This window comes from Cololabis saira, chromosome 2 (genome assembly GCF_033807715.1).
Source record: "Cololabis saira isolate AMF1-May2022 chromosome 2, fColSai1.1, whole genome shotgun sequence".
NCBI lineage: Eukaryota > Metazoa > Chordata > Actinopteri > Beloniformes > Belonidae > Cololabis > Cololabis saira.
Window position 1 is genome coordinate 6,263,742 of NC_084588.1, and position 25,574 is coordinate 6,289,315.

General features: G+C 42.7%; 2 protein-coding genes across 2 annotated transcripts; one reads left to right on the forward strand and one right to left on the reverse strand.

The window, feature by feature from the left end:
- Positions 1–436: 436 nt before the first annotated feature.
- LOC133457576 (low choriolytic enzyme-like) lies at positions 437–6,322 on the reverse strand. The gene is made up of 10 exons (XM_061736951.1): positions 6,211–6,322; positions 5,588–5,618; positions 5,262–5,327; positions 4,549–4,701; positions 4,106–4,223; positions 3,835–4,013; positions 2,606–2,687; positions 1,744–1,868; positions 1,052–1,115; positions 437–664 (listed from the first exon to the last, which is right to left on the reverse strand). Exons 1-9 carry the CDS (start codon positions 6,268–6,270, stop codon positions 1,054–1,056), a joined length of 876 nt encoding a protein of 291 aa, XP_061592935.1. The 5' UTR covers positions 6,271–6,322; the 3' UTR covers positions 437–664; positions 1,052–1,053.
- Positions 6,323–15,608: 9,286 nt separating this feature from the next.
- Positions 15,609–24,785, forward strand: LOC133457649 (hatching enzyme 1.2-like). Its single transcript, XM_061736956.1, has 9 exons — positions 15,609–15,674; positions 16,361–16,364; positions 16,536–16,613; positions 17,756–17,911; positions 20,607–20,727; positions 20,816–20,994; positions 22,623–22,704; positions 23,560–23,684; positions 24,636–24,785. Coding segments are annotated over exons 1-9 (807 nt in total). The 5' UTR covers positions 15,609–15,614; the 3' UTR covers positions 24,638–24,785.
- Positions 24,786–25,574: the final 789 nt, after the last annotated feature.

Sequence of the window (25,574 nt, forward strand, 5' to 3'; positions counted from 1 at the left end):
GTTTGTATTTCTGAATTTTGCACAATGGTGAAATAATTTGGGCTAACCCTTGAAAAATAGAGAAACCTTTGTTGTTTGGATTGTTGTTACTTTCTTGTTTTGTTTGGGGTTTTATTTTTTCTTTCTTTCTTTTTTCTCTTTCCCTTTCTCATATAAAACTAAATTGAGTGTTGCTTTATGATATCTCATAAATACCTGACTTGTAAGGAAATATGATTCGAATGCTGGACAATAATTCAGCTGGTGTTTCCTTTTATGTAAGAGCATTCTTATTGTTGTGTATCATTGGAACGATTTTGAAAACCAAACAAAGATAATATTGAAAAAAAGAGAAGAAAACGTAGTAAATCCAAATCTTAATGTTCTTGTAAATGTCATAAAACAATAGATTTTTATGGTATCTTATGGTAACAAATGCAAAAAAGGACATTGGAGGTGTAGAAGAATGAATTTGTTTTTATTCAATCAAGTACTGCATCAAGCTAGCAAGCAATTTTTCATTTCAATTCATGTTGTGATGCTCAGCACTTTCATTTTCTCATGAGATCAGCAGAACAGTAAATTTAGAACAATTTGATCCCAGTGCATTCAGCAAACGGGAGATGCTCTGGGTTTGCATTCAGGTAAAGAGCTGCATCACTGTTCATCGTTTCCTCTGGATCTCCTGTCAGGAACAAACACACAGTGTTAAAGAAGTGGAGAGCATGCAACCGAACAAGAACTGGCATTAAAAAAGCCAGACGCGTTTGCAATCTTAAGTTAGAGACAGGTTCTCTCAGAAGCTACAAAATGACTGAAAAATATACAGTTATTCAACAAACAGTTCTCTGAATGGCTTTTGAACTGCAAGCGGTAGATTCATCTTAAACTTCTACCGTATCTGCAACCTCATTATATTTGTCATAAAAGCCTAAATATATGAATGCTGAGTGCATCAGTTAGATATGAAATTGTGTCAGTGACTAATTGTCATTGACAAAAGAGTACGTATCTGCAGAAACAACATTTCTAGAGAGCGGTGTCAAGATAGAAAAATCACATGCTAACTTACTTTCACTTCTCTAGGAACAGCTTTCTTGGCTCAGGTATCACCTTATCGAAGGGTGATCTTGTTCCTGCAGTTTATGAATAAAACAGAAAGAATCGTGAGGAAATTGCTTCATTGTACATGCAGTTCATATTTGCAAAGGAGTTGGAGGACAGTTAAAGGTACGTGCATGTGAAGAAAACTGATCCATTATAATGAAGCTAACACTTTTAACACCCTAATGAATTGGTTCATGCATCTTTTATGTATTTTTGTAAAATTATTCTTAGATGTGCTTTTCAAATCAATATAATGCATGTAAATCAAACAAAAAAGGGGAGTTATCCAAAGTCTGCTGCTATGGCCCGAAAATTCTGTCCTGCCAGTTTGGAAAAGATGGAAAAGATGGTGGTTGCATTTAAAATCCACCACATCATGAGGTTTAGCGAGGATACTGGACAAGGAAGCTTTGAAAACTTGCTCTAAAGGCTTCTTTTTCTCTTGATTTGTCTCACCAAAAACTTTGGATCAATTAAGAAATAAAGTGCTTCATGAAAGGTACAGATTTATGAGAAAAGGACAAGTGAGTGAGGAAGGTAGTGGGAGGCATTTATTGACTATTGGCTGGTGTCGGATGTAGTTTAGAGTCCAGCATTTCACCAGTCCTGAAAAAACTCATACTTGGAGATGGAGCAGTTATTAAAAGCAATACGTACTGCATTGATAAAGGCGATTGATCCTCAGGATGTCCATGCGACTCATCTGGGTGGCTCTGCCGATGACCACATTCGCGTTGGGAATGGGAACGATGGTCGGCTGCCGGTTGCTAGAGAAGGCGAACCTGTGACATAGATGAACAGCTTAGTTTGATGTGTTTCTGGGCTTCAGAAACGAGAGACGTAAGGCTAAAACAAGGCTGCTAATTCTTGGTGTGATCATCCGAAAAAAACAGAGTTGGAGACAAGCACACAAATGCTACGATGGCTAGGCCATGCTGATGCTGCCGAAGGGCCAGCAACGTCCCGGAGGAACCGGTTGAGTGCAATTTGATTTGATTCAATTCAATTCGATTCGATTCGATTCGATTCAATTCGATTCGATCCAATTCAATTAATCAATCCATCCATCCATTTTTTTCCGCTGCTTATCCGGAACCAGGTCGCATTCTCAACAGGGATGCCCAGACTTCCTTCACCTTCCTTCACCCCAATTCAGTTCAGTTCGATTCAATTCAATTCAGTTCAGTTCGATTTAATTCAATTGAAGGGAGTGATAACCTAGTGGTTGCAGAGGGGGGGCTGGAGTCCGGAGGACCCAGGTTCAAGACCCTGGTTTTCAACTGAGGCCAACCACTTAATCCTTACTAAGAGAAAATTTGATTTATAATTCAGTTTGATTCAATTCAGTTCAGTTCATTTCAGTCACTTAGATTGTAACAAAGCATGTCGGGAGGATAAGAATCAGGATACAAACCCTTCCAATGAACATTTTATTTATTTTTTTAATATTGTCAGTGTGCGTTTTGTTTTTGTTTTGAGTTATGTTGCAGGATGACGCTAGGCGAGTGCTCGGCGTTACCTTCCATAGTGCATGACAGAGCCGTAATCGTAGGGTGTGCCAAGGTTCCTCGTCGCAATCCTCCGGAAGTTATACTCCGTTCCTGCAGAGAGATGCACAGCACTCAGTCAGCAAGGCTGGGGAAGAGAGGACAGCTCGTCTCCAGCAGTGCAGGTCCATGCTCGACTGCTCTGTCTGTTTCCTGAAGGCACAGCCGTTAGTTCCACGCTTACTTAAACTTGTATTAAGGTTCTGCGTTAAACAAAAGCAGAGCCTACTCCGTTGCCGTGACGCCGCCGTGAACCCTTCGGACTTCTCCGTCACTCCATTTCGCCACGGGGCAATACCCCCCCCAGAGCACTAATTGATACATTGTTTAGCTTCCGGTTTTTCCGGTCACAGTGAATCAAAGAGATAAGGACAACTATTGTGCAAAAAAACAAAACATAACAAATCACACACACACGAAGAAAAGAGCGCTGAAAGTACACGACTGCTTCACGAACCGGAACTGGAAATGCGTTGCTACCAAGCGAACCAATCACAGCCCTCTCGGTCTGCGACTGAGAGGGCTGTGATTGGTTCGCTTGGGAGGTGCAGGTTTTTGGGAGGTGCAGGTCAGGCTACGGCGTAGGCTACGGAGAGACTCCCGGAGAGACTCCTTGCTCAGGTGCCCAAGATGGTTCATCTTGGTTGCCATTCTGGGCCCACCTCTGTTTATGTTTATGTTTATGTTTATTGAAGGATCCCCATTAGAGACACATGACTGAGCCTCTAGTCTTCCTGGGGTCCTGAATAAAACAAATACAGTACAAATGTACAGCTAAAAATACAATTTAAAATAAAAACAGAAAATAAAAATAAAAATAAAATAAAATACAAAGAACACAGATACAAAGAACAAATTCACATTAATCTGTAGCCACTAGACTACCACCCCCCTCTTCCACCAAAGAGCTTTTCCCAACCGCTTGACTGTAAAGTCTAGCCCTCGGCAGGAGGGTCCCCCCTTATGAGCCTGGTCCTGCTCAAGGTTTCTTCCCTCCTAAAGGGGAGTTTTTCCTTGCCACTGTTTGGCTTAAGGTTTTTCTCCCACTAGGGGAGTTTTTACCTGCCATTGTTTATGTAATAACTGCTCGGGGGTCATGTTCTGGGTATGGGTCTCTGTAAAGCGTCTAGAGACAACTCTGTTGTATTAGACGCTATATAAATAAAATTGAATTGAATTGAATTAAAGCAGTGTGACCCACCACGAATCACATTCTGCAGTTGGATGCGGACGTGACTGTCCCTGTCGGAGCGGGTCTGCTCGTGGTTGAAGCCCAGCGCGTGGAGCAGCTCGTGCTGGACGATCTGATGGAAGACACACCCCCGGCGACTCAGCGACACCACCTGAGCATTACCGCGACGTCCAACGAATGAGTAACACCTGAAAGAGACGAGCGGTTAACACCTCATACCTGTGGCAGACAAATGAGCGCTCAGATCATAGGATGCTTTTATTTGTGTGCTTTTCCTCACCCAGAGCGAGACTGGATGTCCACAAAGTCCCTCTGCTGGCCACGGGGGAAGAAGCGGACGCAGGAAGATGCTGCGAATGACTGCAGGCCGCGGGTGATGATGGCTCTTTCTCTTTGGGCTAACAGTAAGATAAGAATAATAATCATTAGACTATGAAGCAGATGTGTCTGGATTTGAGACAAACGCCAGGAAGCAACTGGAGCAACTCTGCACCACTCTGTGTACAACACGTCTGCACCTGAAACAATGGGAGTTGTGAGTCTAAACATGTGCCTGATGGACACAGCAGTAGTCTGGATGTTGCTGCTATGGAGCAATCTTTTAGATTCTGCTCTGTGCTTCTTTCATCACTTTTCTAAAAGATGCCTTGAACATCCCATAATTGAACCATAATTGATGTTCTTTTACAAAGAAACAGAAGACAAAGCCTTGCTGGGACTTACAGTACTGGTTGGAGATGCGGTAGGGCACGTAGACGTTGCCATCGGTGCTTTTGGGCCACAGGCAGCCTCGCGCTGTGCAGGGGTCGGCGTTCTGGAGGCCCGTTGGCATCGCTATGTCCCCATCCATCACCAGAGGCTCGTCCAAGTTCCGGCCTACAAAAGATAACCAGGCAAATGCCACCTATGTGTGAATGTGGCGTCCTACAAACACATCATCTCAGGTTGGAATTGGTTTGTTTTGTTCTCATTTACAGAAGCTGCTTCATCTGTCATCTATGGAAGAGTATTAGGGCCAGGCAAGAGAAAAAATTTTAGAGGAGGAAGATTTTTTTTTTTCATTATGCACTTTGAGAAAAAAGTCGAAATGTCGAGATTAATGTCAAAATACAATTTCAAGAATAAAATCAAAAACTTTGTGAATTAAGTTGAAATTTTGAGAAAAAAGGTGAAATTTCGACTTTATTCACAAAATTTCGACTTTATTCTTGAAATTGTATTTCAACATTAATCTCGACATTTCGACTTTTTTCTCAACATTTCAACTTTTTTCTCAAAATTGTATTTCAACATTAATCTCGACATTTCGACTTTTTTCTCAAAGTGGACAATAAAAAAAATCTCAAATCTTTTTCTCCTGCATGGCCCTAATTCTCTTCCGTACTTGTCTCTCTAAGGGGTTATTAACACATCAGTCCAAAACCACGCAGACGCACCGACGTTGGCGTTGGCCTTTTCCAGGAGGGTGGAGATGCTGAAGTCATCATCTTCAAAGGTGTTGCCTGGGTAACAGCACAGCGTGTAGGAGTAGCACGCATTGTTAGGGGAAAAAGAGAGTTGGAAGTAACACAATTATATTTAAGAGAATAATTAGAATACATTTGAATATTAGATTTATTTATATAGTGAATTAGCAGGGATTCATCGGACATTTTACTTATCAATAGCTCTACACAATAAAAATCATACTAAAGCAGTAATCACATTGTTTAATAATATTCCATATAATGATGAACAAACTGTAAACACAAAGATGTCTTACCGGAGGTTTTATCCGTCGGTCCGGTGGAGATCTGTAATAAAGGAAGCAGGTTTAAAAACTCTTGCTGTTATGTTTCTCTTTTCTTTTAATTGTTATCGTTGAATAATAACATCTCTTGTTTAGTTTGTTTCTAAATAAATGAAAGAAGTCCCTGCATATTAGATCCACCAGAGTCAACTTTAACAGTAGGTACATGATAATGGGACACGTACGGAAGAGTTTTAGGGCCAGGTTGGAGAAAAATAAAATAATATTTTAGAGGAGGAAGATTTTTTTTTCATTATGCACTTCGAGAAAAAAGTCGAAATGTTGAGAATAATGTTGAAGTACAATTCCGAGAAAAAAATCTAAATGTTGAGAAAAAAGTAAAAATTTTGTGAATAAAGTTGAAATGTTGCGGAAAAAAGGTGAAATTTCGACTTAATTCTTTAAATTGTATTTCAACATTAATCTCGACATTTCGACTTTTTTCTCCAAGTGCACAATAAAAAAAAAATCTTCCCCTCTCAAATATTTTTTCTCCTGCCTGGCCCTAACACTCTTCCGTAGACACATCCTCTGGGTCGGCAGGATGAGTCCCTGCAGTCACATCCAATCACGTCAGCAGAGGAATCTTTTCAAACCTGAGAGGTGGCGGTGTGGGCAGAGCAGAGGAGCCCGACGAGGACGACCAGGAGGAGCATGACTGATGCTGGAACGGCAGGAGAACGCCAACACAACGCTGAGAGGAAACACAAGTGCTCACACTTATATAGGTGCAACGCCAGCAGGGTTTCATCCTAATATGGTTAAACTGGACTGGAAGTGGCAGTTATTACTTAAAAGGGGGAGTGCTATGAGTTTTGTTTTACTAGTAATTATTAGTGAGTGTTATTTACTACAGTGTAACCTGAGTCCAGAGTCTGCAGCGTTTATCACTGTTGCAGTTTTGCTAATAACATTCTTCCATTTGTCTGTAGAATAAATACAATAAAACTTTCCATTTCTATGTAAAATAAATAAGATAACTTAAAACCTTCCAGTTGCCTGTAAAATAAATACAATTACATAAAACGTTCCATTTCTATGTAAAATGAAAAAAAAAGAATAAATAAATAAAACAAATTAATTAAAAAATACACAACATTAGCTAATGTATTCATGATGACGCAAAATAAATATTATTTAGAGACTGTTAAAGACAAACTGAGGGCATTTTTGATTTCAACATATAAAAAAAGTCTAATTAGAAAAAGAAAATATTTCCCATGTTTTATTTCTTATGTCAGGCATTAAAGGGTGGAATTAAATGATTTTCTAATGATCTTATTTTCTTATGAATCATTAGAAAACTTAAGAAAAACTGGCTTGGCTGAAACTTAAGCTTAATGTTGTTTATGCAGATTTGTGTTTAGAGACATAAAAGGATGCTCAAACACACGTTTAGTCTCGTTATAATATCGTGCCTTACACATTTTCACAACCTCAAACACAAGAGTGAGGAGTTGCAAAACCCTGCGACCTTACTTCTCCAAACTGTGGACGGAGTTGCGGTATGCATTTGCTTGGGAAACAATCTCGCAATAACTTGCAAAAAATCCCGTAAGAAACAGTAATGAATTAGGAAAGACATGAAGACATGAGGCCTGCTTGATTTGTGGATTGATCAAAGATGCATCTTTCATTCATCAAAGCTGGAATCAGCCAACGGCTACATGTGTAAGCCACGTCCGTCTGCAGAGATCACAGGAATGAATGAATGAATGAATGAATGAATGAATGAATGAATGAATGAATGAATGAATGAATGAATGAGCTAAACAAGTATTAGTACCCTGTTTGTCATTGGCTTTAACAGAATGAATGATTGTGGATCCACAGGAGGCAAATCAAACATCACATTTAAAAGAATAATAAAAGCCAGTTTGATGAAGAAATATCATGATAACTGTTAAGTTATGTGGGTTTTCTTTTTTTCTCTCTCTCTTTTTAGCACCATTGGCATATTTTTTTTCTTTGAATCAAAAGAGAATACGACTATCTGTGTTTGATGACAGCTATTTTGTGTTATTTTATAACTTTGTTGTAGTTGAACGAATGAATGAATGAATGAAGGTTATTCAGTCATGACAACACAAAACAACAGCAAAAAAAAAACATTGTGCACAGCGTTAACATTTCATACAAAACCAAAAAATGTGTTGAACAATAAGTGAAAAGGCATAGGCTGAAGCAAAATGCTTATAAAAGCCTATCCTATAGTACCAACTTTCTTTTTTTGGCTACCGACCTCCAGAAAACCAAAAAGAGAATAGAAAAGCAAAGAAACAACAAAAAAGCAAAGAAACAACAAAAGGCAAAGAAACAATAGAAAAGCAAAGAAACATTTACAGATGGTCAATTGCACTTATAAGCTTAAAAAATAGCTTTACAAACCATTTTCTTAAATACAAAAAAAGAATGACATGTTTTTAAATGTATGTTGGCATCATTCCAGAATTTAACTCCAGTAATGGAGACACATCTCCTTTTCATACCTTTTTTAGCTTTTTGTACTGTGAAATTGCAGACACCTCTAAGATTGTAACGAGTCTAGTTCTGTTTTTGTTTTTTTGTTTGTTTGTTTTTTTTTAAATTACGTTTATTGGAAAGTGTTTGTTTTTTTTAAATTGCGTAATTTGTATTTTCTTTAGTTTTTTTTATTGTTACATTCATTGAAATTTGATTTATTAGGAAAAAGAGACAGATAAAATAAGCTTAGTCTTCTTTCTGTTCCCTTTCATTCAAGGAAAGAGATTTGTTGTAATTATATTGAACTGTTTTGTTTTTCCTTTAATGAATGAAATAAAGAATAAAGAAAGGAGGCAACTACCTACATCCTGAGACATATTACAGAACCCGACCCCCAACCACCACCACGGCCCTTTTTATCCCTTTCCTTCAATGTTTATTTGTATAAATCTTATTTATTCCTGACAACTGATAGAACTTACCCCACTTTCTAGTCTTTCAACTACTTTGAAAACCTTTTTTTCATCACCTCTGAATCTTTCCCCCCCTTCCTCTTTCTGCCTCTCACAGCTTCCTGGCCTGTGTGTGTCGTGTGTGTGATACTCCACATCTATGCTGTGACGGGCCGCAACACTTGATCAAACGTTGTAACATTCTCAGTCCCCTGATGAAAACACCAATAGATCTATCCTTCTTTAAGCTTTAGAGTATCCTGGTCTCTTGTATTGTGTTTATCAGGCCTCAGACGTTGGATTCTAGACCCTCAGAAAAAAGACGTCCATCCATCTGGTGGACCACTGGTGGACAACTAAACATTAGTGTTTCAATTTAACATTTTGATTTCTGATCTATTTTTCATCCTTCAGCTGTCTGCCTGCTTTATTCTGCTTTAATTACTTTATTCTGCTTTAATTGCTTTATTCTGCTTTAATTGCTTTATTCTGCTTTATTGGCCCTCCCCGCTCCAGGAGCACATAAAGTGCAGCACAATGTAAAATAGGTTGAAAATTAATCCAAACTATTCTAACCTGCTCCAGGCCGTAATGTCACACGTCCAAGCCCCCCTTGAGTTCACTTCAGTGCCAACGAGAACAGTGCAACACATTTTTATTCTAAATCAAAGCGTTTTATTTCTCATACAGAAAGTAGGAACTTAAACTGTTCTTTGCATTTTTATGAGCTTTAAAGGTTAAACGGTCCCAAGTGTGGATCAATTATTTTAATGTGTATGCCGTCATCATGACCTCTGACCCCCCCAGGAGGATATTAACATTTCAAGTGTACTAAAGCACAAGAACTGATAAGTGAAACATAAAACGTGACTACGTGAAACCTTTTATTAGATCTCTTTCATTAATAAATCAATATAATTATCAGCGTGGATTTGAGCGCACATGTGGGAGCACAACACTCCACCCTGTCTCCTCCCTCAAAGTTAATGAAGATAATTATCCATTAAAAACCGCTCATCCTAACAAGGAACTTGCAAAAACAAGTAAAACAAATTAAAAAAAAACCATCAGCCTTGAGCAGGAGACAGTCCTGTCAGAAGTTGAGGCCTGGAAAAAATAATTTATTTGGGGTATTTCTTCCGATTTCAGCTGCATTGCATTATGGGTAATGCTGTTCTTTGCTTTGCGTTGCGTTCCGTGAAGAGTTGTGGTTTTATAATGATCGTAAGGGTTTGTGAATGTTTATGGGCAGCGTTAGTGCATCATTACACTCTGCTTTTCTTGTTTTTATTTTAACACCAGACACCAGAACTTAAGTTGGTGGATGAAAAACGACTCCTCGTTCCGCTTTATTGTCACGTGTATGTACTAACGGATTAAGCCCAACGTTCATGTGTTATTGAGTCTTACAGATTGTGGATGTCCGCGATCACCTCTCTCATACCTATAACAATACGAAACATATAAACTTATATTTAAAACATCACAATCTGATTCCTCTGCTGCAGAAATAAAGACAACTTGTGCCAACGGGATTATCGAGGTGCAAACGTGAGAAATAAAGAACAAAGTTGCTGTAACTCGGAGTGTTGCATCCGCAGGAGGAGAGACCGGTCTAGATCCTGGTCCATCACCGGAAACACTTTCACGATCCTGCAGCTCCTGCAGCTGACTAATATCAGACTCTGAAAGTCGCCTAAACATTCAATAAAGACTTCTTTCATTCAACTTTATTCATCATTTCTGATTCACATCAGTTCGTACCAACCAACCTTTCCATGACATCTTACTTTTATTTTAAAAGACAACTTTACAGAACCGGTTTTTAATGTTATTTTAATGTTTTTCTCTCCAGACACAGTTATGGGATGTTTTAGGGTCTGGCTTTAATCTCCAGTAGTCGTCCCATGCGGTCGTCATGGTGACAGAGATGTCCGACCTGAAAGATCATGTTGGTCTGAACCGGAGCAGCTGGTCCAGTTCAAGACAGAGATCCAGAAGATCCTCTTGGTACCTAAACCTGATGGTTCAGTCTCAGTCCTGGACCAGCAGGTCCAGACTAAACCAGCTGATGGTCCAGTCTTAGTCCTGGACCAGCAGGTCCAGACTAAACCAGCTGATGGTCCAGTCTTAGTCCTGGACCAGCAGGTCCAGACTAAACCAGCTGATGGTCCAGTCTTAGTCCTGGACCAGCAGGTCCAGACTAAACCAGCTGATGGTCCAGTCTTAGTCCTGGACCAGCAGGTCGGTGTGATCTGATCATCAGCAGGTTCCTCTAACGGAGCCAAAGCTCCATCAGGATTAACTGGTTCCATCGTTGAGCTCCTTTAGTTGTTTGTTCAGATCATGTGGTTGATTGTGAGATTGTTGCAGCTCCATTCCTGTGTAACTTATCTGGTGATTTCACTGCATCACCAGTCAGTGTCACCAACGGACAAAACCTCAGAAAAGTGCGTACACCAGACATGATTTGTGGGTGAAAGACCAAAACTTTCCACGTTCAAATCACTTTTCGATCATACGACCGTGAGTGTAGAAAGTGGCGTACGCACGTTTTTTTTCGCGCCGCACGTTTCGATCATGAGGCCCCTGGTATCATGCACAATGTCCTATTTAGGAGCAAGTGGGCAGTTCTGAGTGCATACGTGCACACCTGACATTATGATCCATCCTCACATGCCAGCTGAGGGATTTACGTATCACTTTTGAATGCAAGTAAACATGCAGTCAACATCAGACAATCAGCAACAAGCAGTAGTCTTCTATTATATGTGTATGCACACACTGTTGCCCTTAAAGTTGGAATTGACTGTTTTTTACATCTTTGCATGAAATTATTGTTAATGAAAAGATATGAATAAAAATAAGAAATGTTTCTGTAAACAAAATAGTGTAAAATAACTTTATGGGCCTGAGAGATGACTTGCTCCCTCCACCAGCCCCAGGAGGGCCCTGCACTGAGCTCAGGTCTCTTCCTTAACCTGAGGAGTGAGCAGGCAGCTTCTTTTCACCAGACAGGGTGGGGTTTCTCTGGCCGGACGTAGCGCGTGGAAGGATCACGTTATTCCGGCCAGATCCTCCCCACTCCGTCTGGTTCCCCGGTTGGCCAGAGGGGGCAGTGTAGCCCAGGACTGCTACCCAAGGGAACACAGGGAGAACATGCAAACTCCACACAGGAAGATCCTTTCGCCAACCCCACCCAGAGTGTGGGTGCTCAAGTCATGGGGGAACTAGCACACACTACCAGCTGCGCCACCGTGCCCCTCGTTACCTGCAGTATTAACAGGTTGAGAAGATTCACTCCGGACTCGGAACAGATCAAACACGCAACATTCAGTCTTTATATGTATTTATATATATTTCAGCAATATTGATAGTGCATCTGGATATATGACAGGATACCTCTAAGTGTCAGCTTCCATTAGAGGCCTAAATTATGACGTTGAAAGGTTCAAGAGTTATGCCCATGGTTATCCAGGTGTCTTTTTGGCATCTCCAAATGGCCATTTTTGGAAAGGTCTAGACATAATCTTACAAAAACATGTGTAAAATACTAATGTTTTGTGGTATTATTATCAAATTTGAAATTGCACTAGATAAGGCTTCATGCTGTGGTCTTATTGTGTTTTCCAGCTAATAAGTCACAGATTCTCTCATCTGCAGACATCTGATTACAAAACTAATTTCCGGCCGAAATAAAAACCTTGTATTTCAGTGTGTTCAAACTTAGATTACTCAATTCTAGTAGCAATTACAGTGATTCTGAAAACTTCAGAGTGTTACCTTTCAAAAGAGACCAAAACCATCCATGTACTTCAAATGGTTCAAGAACAGCTTTCAATTTATTTTGGGTATAACTTGGATAGGCGTTTTGGGCGACTTTTACAGGAATGGCAACGAGTTCATTAAAAGTTATTGCATGCTGTGTATGGGAATGCTTTTGCATGTTGCTAGTGTTTCCTCACTTTGTTGAAATATCCACATTACAAGTATTGCAAGTCGCCCTGTTGTCATAATACGATAAGGCAAACGATTCCAAGGAATTGAAACCCTGGGAACTGGTTGTCAACATGAACTGGTTTTCAATTCCCATCCCTATTATTAGGGCCCGAGCACCTTCAGTGCGAAGGCCCTATTGTATCTGTAGGAATTTTTCTTTCTTTCTTTTTTCTTCTGACGAAAGGAGGGCCTTTTTGCCCCCCTAAACGTGCCCAAAAAGTCACCAAATTTTGCACGCAAGTCAGGCCTGGCGAAAAATTTGATATTTAATGGTTTGCATTAATGGGCGTGGCAAAATGGCTCAACAGCGCCCCCTTGAAAACTTTGTGCCTCAAGCCCCACGATACGGTTTGACGTACATGCACGAAAATCGGTACACACCTGTATCATGGGACAACTTAAAGAAAAGTCTCTTGGCGTCATGCCCGAAACCGAACAGGAAGTCGGCCATTTTGAATTAATCGTGTCTGTTTGGCACAATTTATGCCATTCCTTCGGCAGTTAATTCAGCCCGAACCATAACGTGCAACCAGGTGTGTTATACATCAAAATGTGCGTCCCTCCTGCGACCACACGCATTACTTTTCTCTTTCAAAAGCGTTACCGTGGCGACGCTAGACGCCAAAAAGCGCGCCCACCCTTCATCTGGTTGGTTCAGACAGAAAAAACTTTGCGCCTCAAGCCCCATAATACGGTTTGACGTACATGAACGAAAATTGGTACACTCCTGTATCATGTCGCAACTAAAAGAAAAGTCTCTTGGCGGCATGGCCGAAACCGAACAGGAAGTCGGCCATTTTGAACATTCTGAATTAATTGCGTAATTTTGGAGCAATATATGCCATTCCTTCGAGAGTTAATTCAGCCCGAACCGTATCGTGAACCCAGATGTGTTATACATCAAAATGTGCGTCTCCATCCTGCGACTACACGCATTACTTTTCTCTTTCAAAAGTGTTACCGTGGCGACGCTAGACGCCAACAAGCGCACCCCCCCTTCATGTGATTGGTCCATATTTGATAGTTCCCCAAAAGGCACCAAATTTTGCATGCAAGCCAGGCCTGGTGATAAATTTGATGTTTAATGGTTTGCATTAATGGGCGTGGCAAAATGGCTCAACAGCGCCCCCCAGAAAACTTTGTGCCTCAAGCCCCACAATACGTTTTGACGTACATGCACGAAAATCGCTACACACCTATATCATGGCACAACTTAAAGAAAAGTCTCTTGGAGCCATGGCCGAAACCGAACAGGATGTCGGCCATTTTCAATAAATTGTGTCATTTTGGCGAAATTTATGCCATTCCTTCGGCAGTTAATTCAGCCCGAACCGTAACGTGCACCCAGGTGTGTTATACATCAAAATGTGCGTCTACATCCTGCGACTACACGCATTACTTTTCTCTTTCAAAAGCGTTACCGTGGCGACGCTAGACGCCAAAAAGCGCGCCCACCCTTCATCTGGTTGGTTCAGACAGAAAAAACTTTGCGCCTCAAGCCCCATAATACGGTTTGACGTACATGAACGAAAATTGGTACACTCCTGTATCATGTCGCAACTAAAAGAAAAGTCTCTTGGCGGCATGGCCGAAACCGAACAGGAAGTCGGCCATTTTGAACATTCTGAATTAATTGCGTAATTTTGGAGCAATATATGCCATTCCTTCGAGAGTTAATTCAGCCCGAACCGTATCGTGAACCCAGATGTGTTATACATCAAAATGTGCGTCTCCATCCTGCGACTACACGCATTACTTTTCTCTTTCAAAAGTGTTACCGTGGCGACGCTAGACACCAAAAGGCGCGCCCCCCCTTCATGTGATTGGTCCATATTTGATAGTTCTCCAAAAGTCACCAAATTTTGCATGCAAGCCAGGCCTGGCGATAAATTTGATATTTCATGGTTTGCATTAATGGGCGTGGCCTAACGGCTCAACAGCGCCCCCTAGAATACTTTTATCTGCCATAACTTTTGAATGGTTTGACATAGGAAGTTGTGGGTGGTGTCATGGGACTCTGTAATGAGTCCTTAAGCTTCGTTGGCCTTAATTAGCCCCGCCCCTTCTTCTGATTTGTTGTCCCTATTTTCTGCTATAACTTTTGAATGGTTTGACATAGAGAGTCGTGGGTGGTGTCATTTCTGATATGCTTATGGGGGACGGTGGCCGTGAGTGCGAGGGCCCGTTCATCGCTGCTTGCAGCTTTAATTAAAGCTTAGGTCCTTCACCATTTGCAGCAAGATGTTGAATATCTTTTATAAGTCTGTCGACGTTGGGTTTAAAGAAGCTGAACAAATTGAAACAGGACCGGCTCTGTCCTGGCGACTGCTCTGGAGACCATGGACAACCCTGATTTGATTTGATGATTTTTGAACATGCAAAAAAGAGTACAATACATATATATATATATATATATATATATATATATATATATATATATATATATATATATATATATATATATATATATATATATATATATATATATATACTGCTATAAACCTCTGATCAGCTTTCAGAACCAGTTCCTATAGGATCCTTCTCAGAATTGATCAGAAATCTCTCAAGAATGACTGAAAACCTTTGTCAAACCTTGCAGAGCTCACATGATACCGGTTTATTTTTATGTTTGAGAAGCCTTTGTAACTTAAAAACAAAAGAATAGCTCCACAAATGTTCAGATCAACGGCGTGCAAGTGAAGGATCCTGAACTGATAGCACGAGTCGGCCTTCAGGCACTGGTTTGGAGAAGTATGAAGTGTTTTATCCCTTTATCCCTGTCCTGATACACCACACTTAAACACCTGTGTAAACAGGACACAAAGTTCCACAAGGATCACAAGGATTGTGATAACGGCGTGCTGCTCTGTTTGCACATTAACTTTTACTTATTAATTCTTACGGACCCGGGGCGCTTTATAAAGCTTCTCCCTGAGTGGCAGTAGCACAATAGCTGTCAGGTAAGACCCCTCCATCACCGCTGAGCTGCACACCAGTCCTGTACGCAGGATACGCCGTTTAATTAAGTATCACATCTCCTTATATGTTTTCTTCTGTCTTGTGTTTTTAGAAGATCCACTGCAAGCATGTTGGTTTTCTCCTGGTCTCTTGCGGCTCTGCTGCTGGTGTCGTCCTCCTGGGCTGAGGTGGGGGGGCACACTCTGACACAACACACAGGAAACCAACGCTGCATTTATCTGACTGTCAGCCTGTTCAGACAAAACCTGCAAATACAAAGAAAAAGACATAGTGAAATGTCCTCAGTAGCCTCTGAAATGAGAGGGCTAGAGAGCAGTTTGTAAGATTTTAAAACAATGTAGTGTACAAGACTGTCTCAGAAAATTAGAATATTGTGATAAAGTTCTTTATTTTCTGTAATGCAATTAAAAAAAACCAATAATGTCATACATTTTGGATTCATTACAAATCAACTGAAATTATTTTAATATTGCTGATTATGGTTTACAGTTTAAGATTAAGATTCCCAGAATATTCTAATTGTTTGAGATAGGATATTTCAGTTTTCTTAAGCTGTAAACCATGATCAGCAATATTAAAATAATAAAAGGCTTGCAATATTTCAGTGGATTTGTAATGAATCCAGAATGTATCACATTTTTGTTTTTGTAATTGCATTACAGAAAATCACAATATTCTAATTTTCTGAGACAGTCCTGTATAGTGTATTAATGTAATTATAGTAATAATATTGAAGTGTCATTTTAACAGATTAGACATCTCATTATTTCATCATAATCTCTGTTTGAGTGCTCCTATAACATCTTCTTTTTTTCTTTTTTGGTGGTTAATGCTGCTGCGTGACTGAGTACAGGAAGGTAAGGCACAATAAAGCCACTAAAAAATGCAATAAGAAATGAAGCAACACATTTAAAATGTTCTCTTTAGTGCTACTTGGCGTTGGACTGAATGATCACGAGCAATTTCAACTGTCCTGCATCTGCAGTCCATGTAAATGTTACTGAAATCTCCCTCGGTATGCCGTGCAGAGGTTGCTGCCGTTGAGGGCGACGCCTCCAAGGAGCTGACGGTCAGCGAGCTGCTGACCAGAGCCAACAGGGACCTCAGTAAGTTGCTCCTCCTCTCTGAAGCAGACGTGTTTGTGTCCTCCGTGAACACCACTACCGTGCCGGGGGCCCGGGCTGGCCCCGACTGGCCAGTAATCTGCCTCGTATCCGCGTATATATATATATATATATATGCATTTTTAATATATAATGTATATATATATAATATAATATATATTTTAATATATCATATATATTTATTTTATTAAAATATATACAGCCACAATCCATAATGCAAAGCAACAAAATATTTTATTTTGGTATATAGCAGCAGATCAAATTAAAGCCAAACTTGAAAGATGCATTTAAAATTGATATAGACTACCTTGTTGCAGCTATCCTTGTTCAGTTTTTGATGTTATTATGTTTGCCTTTTTTTTATTTATTTATTTATTTTTTATTATTGTATTATCTTTTTTCTGTTTTTCTTATTATTAATTGTTTTCATGGAATACTTAGTTCCAAGGGGTGGGTTTGGAAGGGGGTGAAAATATGTGTTAATGCTTGTTTGACATCATTGTGGATGCCGCCGTTTATAATAAGAAAATCATGAAGGATAAATAAAAACATTTGATCACAAAAAATGTATATATATATATATATATATATATATATATATATATATATATATATATATATATATATATATATATATATATATATATATATATATATATATATATATATATATATATATATGTATATATATATATATATATATATATATATATTTTTTTTTTTTTTTTTATTTTTTTTTTTTTTTATTAATTTATTTTTTGTATTTTTTTTTTAAATATATTTTATTTATTTATTTTTTGTGAAGGGGAGTTGTGGGGGGTGAGGGGCGACATCCGCTGCTAGTCTAAAATGCAAAAAACAGGGAAACGCACAACGAGCACACGAGCCTTGGAGATCTGTAAGAGAAAAAACAAACGAGACATGAGAACAGGCAGAGACACAAGAAGCAACCATGTCAGGTCCCTGAGACTGAATCAAAGCTAGGATACTGCGATTATCTGTCCCCCAAAACTGTGGAGTGAGTATGCACAGTAGGGGAGTGAGCAGGTGTGTGTGTCTGTGTAACTGTGTGTGTCTGTAAAGTCAAAACGCTGCTCTACCTGAACCGTAACTCTACCCCTCAGCCCCTGACTTTGATGAGCCCCGCCTGGTGGGAGGAGACATCGCCGTCAGGTCCGAGGCCGACAGGAACGCCGACCCCTGCACCGCCAGAGGCTGCCTCTGGCAGAAGTACAGCGATGGGAAAGTCTACATCCCCTACTTCATTGCCAACCACTACTGTAAGGATGACATGTCGTCTTCACGTGTATATGACCTGAGGTTAACTCGCAGCATGGGTTATAAAACTGATGGTATACAAGAATAGAAGTTACTGATCAATCTACTGTGGAAGAAATGTTGGACAGAATTTACTTCATAATAATACATTCATGGAGATATTATAGTTGCTAACCGGATGATTAAAATGCTTCATGCAGAGGTACACTATAATGGGCCAAATCATTGAAAAAATGCATTTACTGAATGAAGTTGGATACATTTCTTACAAATATTAATAGTAATGCCGACTCACTCACTTACTCCATTTGCTAGTTTTTATGGATCTAATATTGATTCTCTTTAAATTAAGTTTGAAGCTTATCACTAACTTTCGGTCACTGTCGGTGGACAGACCGGGCAGACCCAAACGGATTGTGAGGGTCTGTTGGGAACGTCTGGCTGAGCCCTCTGTCAGGGACATCTTCAACTCCCACCTCCGAGAGAGCTTCTCTCGGATCCCGGGGGAGGCGGGGGACATCGAGTCCGAGTGGACCATGTTCTCTGCCTCCATTGTCGACGCGGCGGCTCGAAGTTGTGGTCGCAAGGTCTCCGGTGCCTGTCGTGGCGGCAATCCTAGAACCCGGTGGTGGACACCGGAAGTACAGGATGCCGTCAGACTGAAGAAGGAGTCTTACCGGGCTATGTTGGCCGGTGGGACTCCTGACGCAGTAGATGGGTACCGGCAGGCCAAGCGAGCCGCGGCTCGGGCAGTCTTGGAGGCAAAAACTCGGGTCTGGGAGGAGTTCGGGGAGGCCATGGAGGAGGACTTTCGGTCGGCCTCGAGGAAATTCTGGAGGACCGTTCGGCGCCTCAGGAGGCACCGTTTATGGTGCTGGTGGGGAGCTGTTGACCTCGACTGGGGACATTGTCGGACGGTGGAAGGAATACTTCGAGGATCTCCTCAACCCGACTGACATGTCTTCCATTGAGGAAGCAGAGAGTGGGGGCTCGGAGGCGTGCTCATCCATCACCCAAGCCGAGGTCACCGAGGTAGTTCATAAGCTCCTCAGTGGCAGGGCACCGGGGGTGGATGAGATTCGCCCTGAGTACCTCAAGTCTCTGGATGTCGTAGGGCTGTCTTGGTTGACACGCCTCTGCGACATCGCATGGAGGAAGGGGACAGTACCGCTGGAGTGGCAAACCGGGGTGGTGGTCCCTCTGTTTAAAAAGGGGGACCGGAGAGTGTGTTCCAACTACAGGGGGATCACACTTCTCAGCCTCCCCGGGAAAGTCTACTCCAGGGTACTGGAGAGGAGATTACGGCCGATAGTCGAACCTCGGATTCAGGAGGAACAATGTGGTTTTCGTCCCGGTCGTGGAACACTGGACCAGCTCTACACCCTCCGCAGGGTGCTCGAGGGTTCATGGGAATTTGCCCAACCAGTCTACATGTGCTTTGTGGATCTGGAGAAGGCATTTGACCGTGTCCCTCGTGCCATTCTGTGGGGGGTGCTGAGTGAATATGGAGTCCGGGGCCCTCTATTAAGGGCTGTCCGGTCTCTGTATGATCGAAGCAGGAGTCTGGTTCGCATTGCCGGCAGTAAGTCAGACTTGTTCCCAGTGCATGTTGGACTCCGGCAGGGCTGCCCTTTGTCACCGGTCCTGTTCATAATTTTTATGGAAAGGATTTCTAGGTGCAGCCAGGGGCCGGAGGGGATCCGGTTTGGGGACCTCAGGATTTCATCTCTGCTTTTTGCAGATGATGTTGTCCTGTTGGCTTCGTCAGACCGGGACCTCCAGCATGTGCTGGGGCGGTTTGCGGCCGAGTGCGACGCGGCAGGGATGAGAATCAGCACCTCCAAGACCGAGGCCATGGTTCTCCATCGAAAAAGGGTGGCATGCCTTCTCCGGGTGGGTGGAGAAGTCCTGCCTCAGGTGGAGGAGTTCAAGTATCTCGGGATCTTGTTCACGAGTGAGGGAACAATGGAGCGTGAGATTGACAGACGGATCGGTGCAGCGTCCGCAGTTATGCGGTCGATGTACCGGACCGTCGTGGTGAAGAGGGAGCTGAGTCGAAAGGCGAAGCTCTCGATTTACCGGTCAATCTACGCCCCTACCCTCACCTATGGTCATGAACTTTGGGTAGTGACCGAAAGGACAAGGTCGCGGATACAAGCGGCCGAGATGAGTTTCCTCCGCAGGGTGGCTGGACGCTCCCTTAGAGATAGGGTGAGGAGTTCGGTCACCCGGGAGGAGCTCGGAGTCGAGCCGCTGCTCCTTCACATTGAGAGGAGTCAGCTGAGGTGGCTTGGGCATCTGTACCGGATGCCTCCTGGACACCTCCCTAGGGAGGTGTTCCAGGCATGTCCCACCGGGAGGAGACCCCGGGGAAGACCCAGGACACATGTCTCTCGGCTGGCCTGGGAACGCCTCGGACTCCCCCCGGAAGAGCTGGAGGAAGTGTCTGGGGTGAGGGAAGTCTGGGCATCCCTGCTGAGGCTGCTGCCCCCGCGACCCGGCAACGGATGAAGCGGGAGAAGATGAGAAGATGAGTGAGCTTATCACTAACTTTTATATATGATTTATCTGCTCAGTCAGAGAAACCTGTACCTGTACCCACAGATCCTGCGTCTGACTAATATCCGGTTCACCTAAGTGGAACCATATTATTGAGGTGTGATTGTTAGCTAACAAGCCTGATGTGTGTCCCGCCAGCCTCCCGCGAGAAGTCCATCATCACCCGCGGCCTGGAGTCCTTCTCCCAAGTGTCCTGCATCCGTTTCCGTCCCTATGGCAACGGAGATCACGAGTGGCTGAGCATCGAGTCCAGGAGCGGGTGAGGGCGGGCCGTAATGTCACAGCCGAACAAATACATGTTTCCATGAGTAGACCTAGTGATGTGTGATGTTTCTGCTGTGAGCCAGCTGCTACTCGTTCGTGGGCCGTCAGGGGGGCGGCCAGACCGTGTCCCTGAGCAAGCAGGGCTGCCTGTACCACGGCACCGTGCAGCACGAGCTGCTGCACGCCCTGGGATTCAACCACGAGCAGACCAGGAACGACAGGGACAACCACATCAGAGTGCACTGGAACAACATCATCGAAGGTGGAGTCAACGTCATCCATCTGTGTATCCATCATCCATCCATCCATCCATCCATCCATCCATCCATCCATCCATCCATCCATCCATCCATCCATCCATCCACCCACCCATCATCCATCCATCATCCATCCATCCATCCATCCATCCACCATCCATCCATCCATCCATCCATCCATCCATCCATCCATTCATCATCCATCCATCATCCATCCATCCATCCATCCATCCATCCATCCACCATCATCCATCCATCCATCCATCCATTATTTATAATGCACTTTATATTACTGAGAATCTCAAAGTGCTACAGTTTGATCATTAAAAAGGAAGCAGAAATAAAATCAAGATAAGAGATAAAAGGATAAAAAGTCAAGACATGGGTTAAAAGAGAATAAAACAATTAAAAACAGCAACTAGGAAAAAAACAACAACATTGCTTAGTGATAAAATGCTTTGCTAAAAAGAAAGGTTTTTAGTCCTCTTTTAAAACTGTCCGTGGTTTGTGGTGCCCTTAGGTTGTCAGGGAGGGCATTCCAGAGACGTGGGGCAGCGACACTAAAGGCCCTGTCACCCATGGGTGCAGAGTCTGGTCCTGAGAACATGGAGGCGGTTAGTTTGGGAAGAGCAGAGGGAGCGTGGAGTGGGTTGTGGGAAGAGTAGTTCTTAGGGGGGAGCATTTCCATGGACACTCTGGTGAGTGAGGAGGGAGACCTCATATTCAACCCTGGTGGAGACAGGAAGCCAGTGGAGTGACTGAAGAATGGGGGTGATATGGTCGTGTTTCCGCACTCTCATCAGGATCCTGGCTGCAGAGTTTTGGATGCATTGGAGCCTCTGGGAACTCTTGCTGGGGATCCCGATGAGTGTGTGTTACAAGTGCATTACAGTAGTCCAGTCTGGAGGAGACAAAGGCGTGGACCAGCTTTTCAGCATCTGGGAGGTTGAGGGTGGGACGGAGTTTGGCGATGTTGATGGTTATGTGGGAATCAAAGGAGAGTTGGGGTCCATTTTGACACCAAGGTTGGTGACAGATGAAGAGAGGGGAATGTTGTGTCCAGAGAAGGTGATGCTGGTTATGGATGATGACTGGGTCCGGTGAGGGGGGCCAACCATGATTGCCTCTGTTTTGGAGCTGTTCAGTTGAAGGAAATGTTGCTCCATCCACACCTTTATCTCCTCCAGACAGATGGTGAGTTGTGAAGAGGATGACACTGGTGACAGGGCTGCAGCTGTAGTTTTGACATAAAGTTGTGTGTCATCAGCATAGCAGTGGAATGAAATTGGCCAAGGGGAAAAAGGTAGAGGGTGAAGAGGGTGGGGCCGAGCACAGACCCCTGGGGTACCCCACAGGTGACAGCATGGGGTTTGGATTGGGAGTTACCAACGGAGATGAGTTCTGTTCGATTTGTAAGGTATGACTTGAACCAGTCGAGGGCTGTGTCGGAGAGACCAATGGTGTGATGAAGCCGGTTTAGGAGTATGTCATCGTCAACTGTGTCAAATGCTGCAGATAGGTCCAGGAGAATGAGAAGCATTATGGACTCTGCACCCCCCCCTTCCTTCTTTTTAAATTTTTAATCTTTAACAAATGACACTGAAAATAAACACATCAACTCTCTGATCTGCAGGCATGGAGTACAACTTCTACAAGATTGACACCCTGAATCAAGGAACTCCTTACGACTACAACTCTGTCATGCAGTATGAGAGGTGAGGACATGAAGTCGTCAAGTCTCAGTCGGCAAGTCGTAAACGGCTGTTTTTACACAAGTACCAGATGATATCTTTGTAATGATGTTGAACCTTTCTACAGCATCTAAGTCAGGACATGTCAATTACTGTCAATTAACGTCAATTAAGTGTCAATTACTGGGACTTAATAGTTTCAAATCAACCGTATTTGCTTATGCAGTAGTCTGTACAAGCACTGTGATGATGAAAAGGCCCCACGGAGACTCGTCTGGTCCAAAGTGAAGTAAACATATGCTTCTCGTAGTCATACGCAACATTGTTCTACAGAAACTCTGCATTGCAATTTCCTACTTCTCAAGGACTAGTTCAAAGTTCAGTTCACATAGTTTAAAAATGAACAGTTCACGTTCATAGTTCACCATTTTCACTTTGAAATAGTTCAAATTCTTCACTGGTCATGTAAAGACTGCACCGGGCTCGGGCATCCGTTGCCATGGAGATGGTGCCTGTTGTTATGCTAGTGTGCGCTGCATTGTGGGTAATGTTTGTAAAGTCGTCGTCTCGTGGAGTATTTTAAATGTGCCGCCCGCTGGTGAAATGAGAAGGATTATTCCGTAATTGGACCTAAACAGTGAAACTGAATCTGAACAGTTCAAATTCCAGTTCGTGATCTGCAGATCTGAACAAGTTCACGTTCAAGTTCTTTATTTGCAAATATGTTGCGTTCAGTTCAACGTTCTCACAGAAATGAACGTGTTCAATGCACAACACTGAAACTCTGAATGGGGTTTGGTGGTCTTTGCTTGAATGTACTCTTCAACATAATCTTCTGCATCAAAAAGCTAACGTTTCACTGTGTTTCCTGTTTTCCAGGTACGCCTTCTCCAAGAACAACTACCCCACCATGGAGCCCATCCCCTACAGCAACGTGGCCTTTGGGCAGGCCACCCAGATGAGCCAGAACGACATCACCAGGCTGAACAGACTCTACAATTGCTGTAAGTCAAATACTGCAAAAACACACTTACTCAAAGACCCCAAGTATTAATAAACTACACTAACAGAAAAGTTACATTATTCTGCAATCTGTGTGAAAAAGAAATGAATGAAATAAATCAAAAAGGGGGACCTTTCTCCAGTATTTTAGCCTTGAGGAGTCCATCCCTCGTGCCACTCATTCCACCTCCGGGGGCAGTTGTGGGGATAAAAACCAACCCCGCTCACTCTGTGCAAAGGTTTACTTTGATGTTCATGGTAGCCGGATAAAAAAACAAAACAACCCATGTCAGCTTCACAAAGGGGACGAGCCAGAGAGGAACTGTGGGTTGGCAGAACAAAACCTGCACTTGACCAATTCCCCCTTTTCATGCGGCTTCACTGTGAGAGTGCCAGTGCCATCTAGTGGCCGTTGTTACTACAGCAACAAGACACAGAGGAGCTTCATCTCTACTGTCCAGTTTCTTCTTTGAGTTCAAAGCTCAAAGCCCCTAAAGTATTGATTATTGTAATGCTTTCTGGTCTTCCTAAAAAGAGCATTTCTAGTCTCTAATTATTACAAAACTCAGCTGCACGTGTGCTGATGAAGACCAGAACATCACACCAGTTTTAGAATCACTGCACTGGCTCCGCAGGCCAGCACGCAGCTCCTGAAGCTCCGGCCTGCAAACATGCACAAAAGAGGAAAAAGGGGCCAGCAAGTATCCTCAGTTGCAGCCCCTTCTGTGCCCCGCAGTGATGATGGCCCCTGCTGCAGCTGAAGGGGGTTAAAGGAAGAACTGGGAGTTCAACCTCCTGTAAAAGCCTCTAGCTCAGTCAGCAGGAGAGAGTGATGTCCGGCCTGGTGCCTGTCCCCGTTCTCACTGGACTAACGAGAGGAGCACTGCCGTGTCAGCCGGGGCTGAAATGCTTTTCTTCTTCTAAAACCTCACTGACATGCATCTGTTTTTCAGAGACAGCAGCTGCGGCTCTTTGCTCGACTCCGACCAGACGACTCCAGAACATGTCAACGGTCTGAAGGAGGCCTGGGTTTGGGGCAGAAAGCAGTTTTGGCCACAGTTTTCTCATTTCTGTCCGACGACTAAATGTGAAGAAATAAAAAGGTTAAAAAAAAGAAGTCTCATTTCTTGGAGCTGAAATTGATTCCTTTTTTTTTTTTATAAATATTTTTATCCCGGTTTTTTTCCCATTGCTCCTACCTAAGTGTCAGTCCTGGGCATTGCCACCAACCCTGGGAGGGCCCTGCACTGAGCTCAGGTCTCCTCCTTAACCTGAGGAGTGATCAGCAGCATCTTTTCACCAGACAGGGTGGGGATCCTCCAGAGGGGGCATGTATAGCCCAGGACTGTGTGCATGTTTTTGTGAGGGTAGCTCACATTAGCTACCCAGGGAAACACGGGGAGAACATGCAAACTCCACACAGAGTGTCCCCGGCGGGAATCGAACCCAGGACCTTCCTGCTGTGAGACGGCTGCACTACCAGCTGCGCCAAGGACATAGCGCATTAGTCGATGTAACTCATCCAGAAATGATCAAAATCACCCGCGACATCGCGAGAGCCAGCATGGGAACTGCAGGAAAAAAAGCCGTCTCAAGCGGGAGTTCGCGAGTTCGAGCCCAGAGACTGCCGATAACGAGAACGTGTCTTTTAAGAGTAAAAACAAATGAGATGGTAGAAATAAAGGTTCATTCTACACATTTTCTTCCCTAAGCTATGTCCAATTTGGGACAGTTAGCCTTGTATAGATTCTAAAGGATCTTATCCTTTAGAATCTATAAGTTTATAACAATGGAATAAGAGGAAGAAAGTCATAAAATCACTTATAAACATACCATTTTATTGAAATAATAACAATAACAAATAACAACAACATAACAAATTATAATAATAA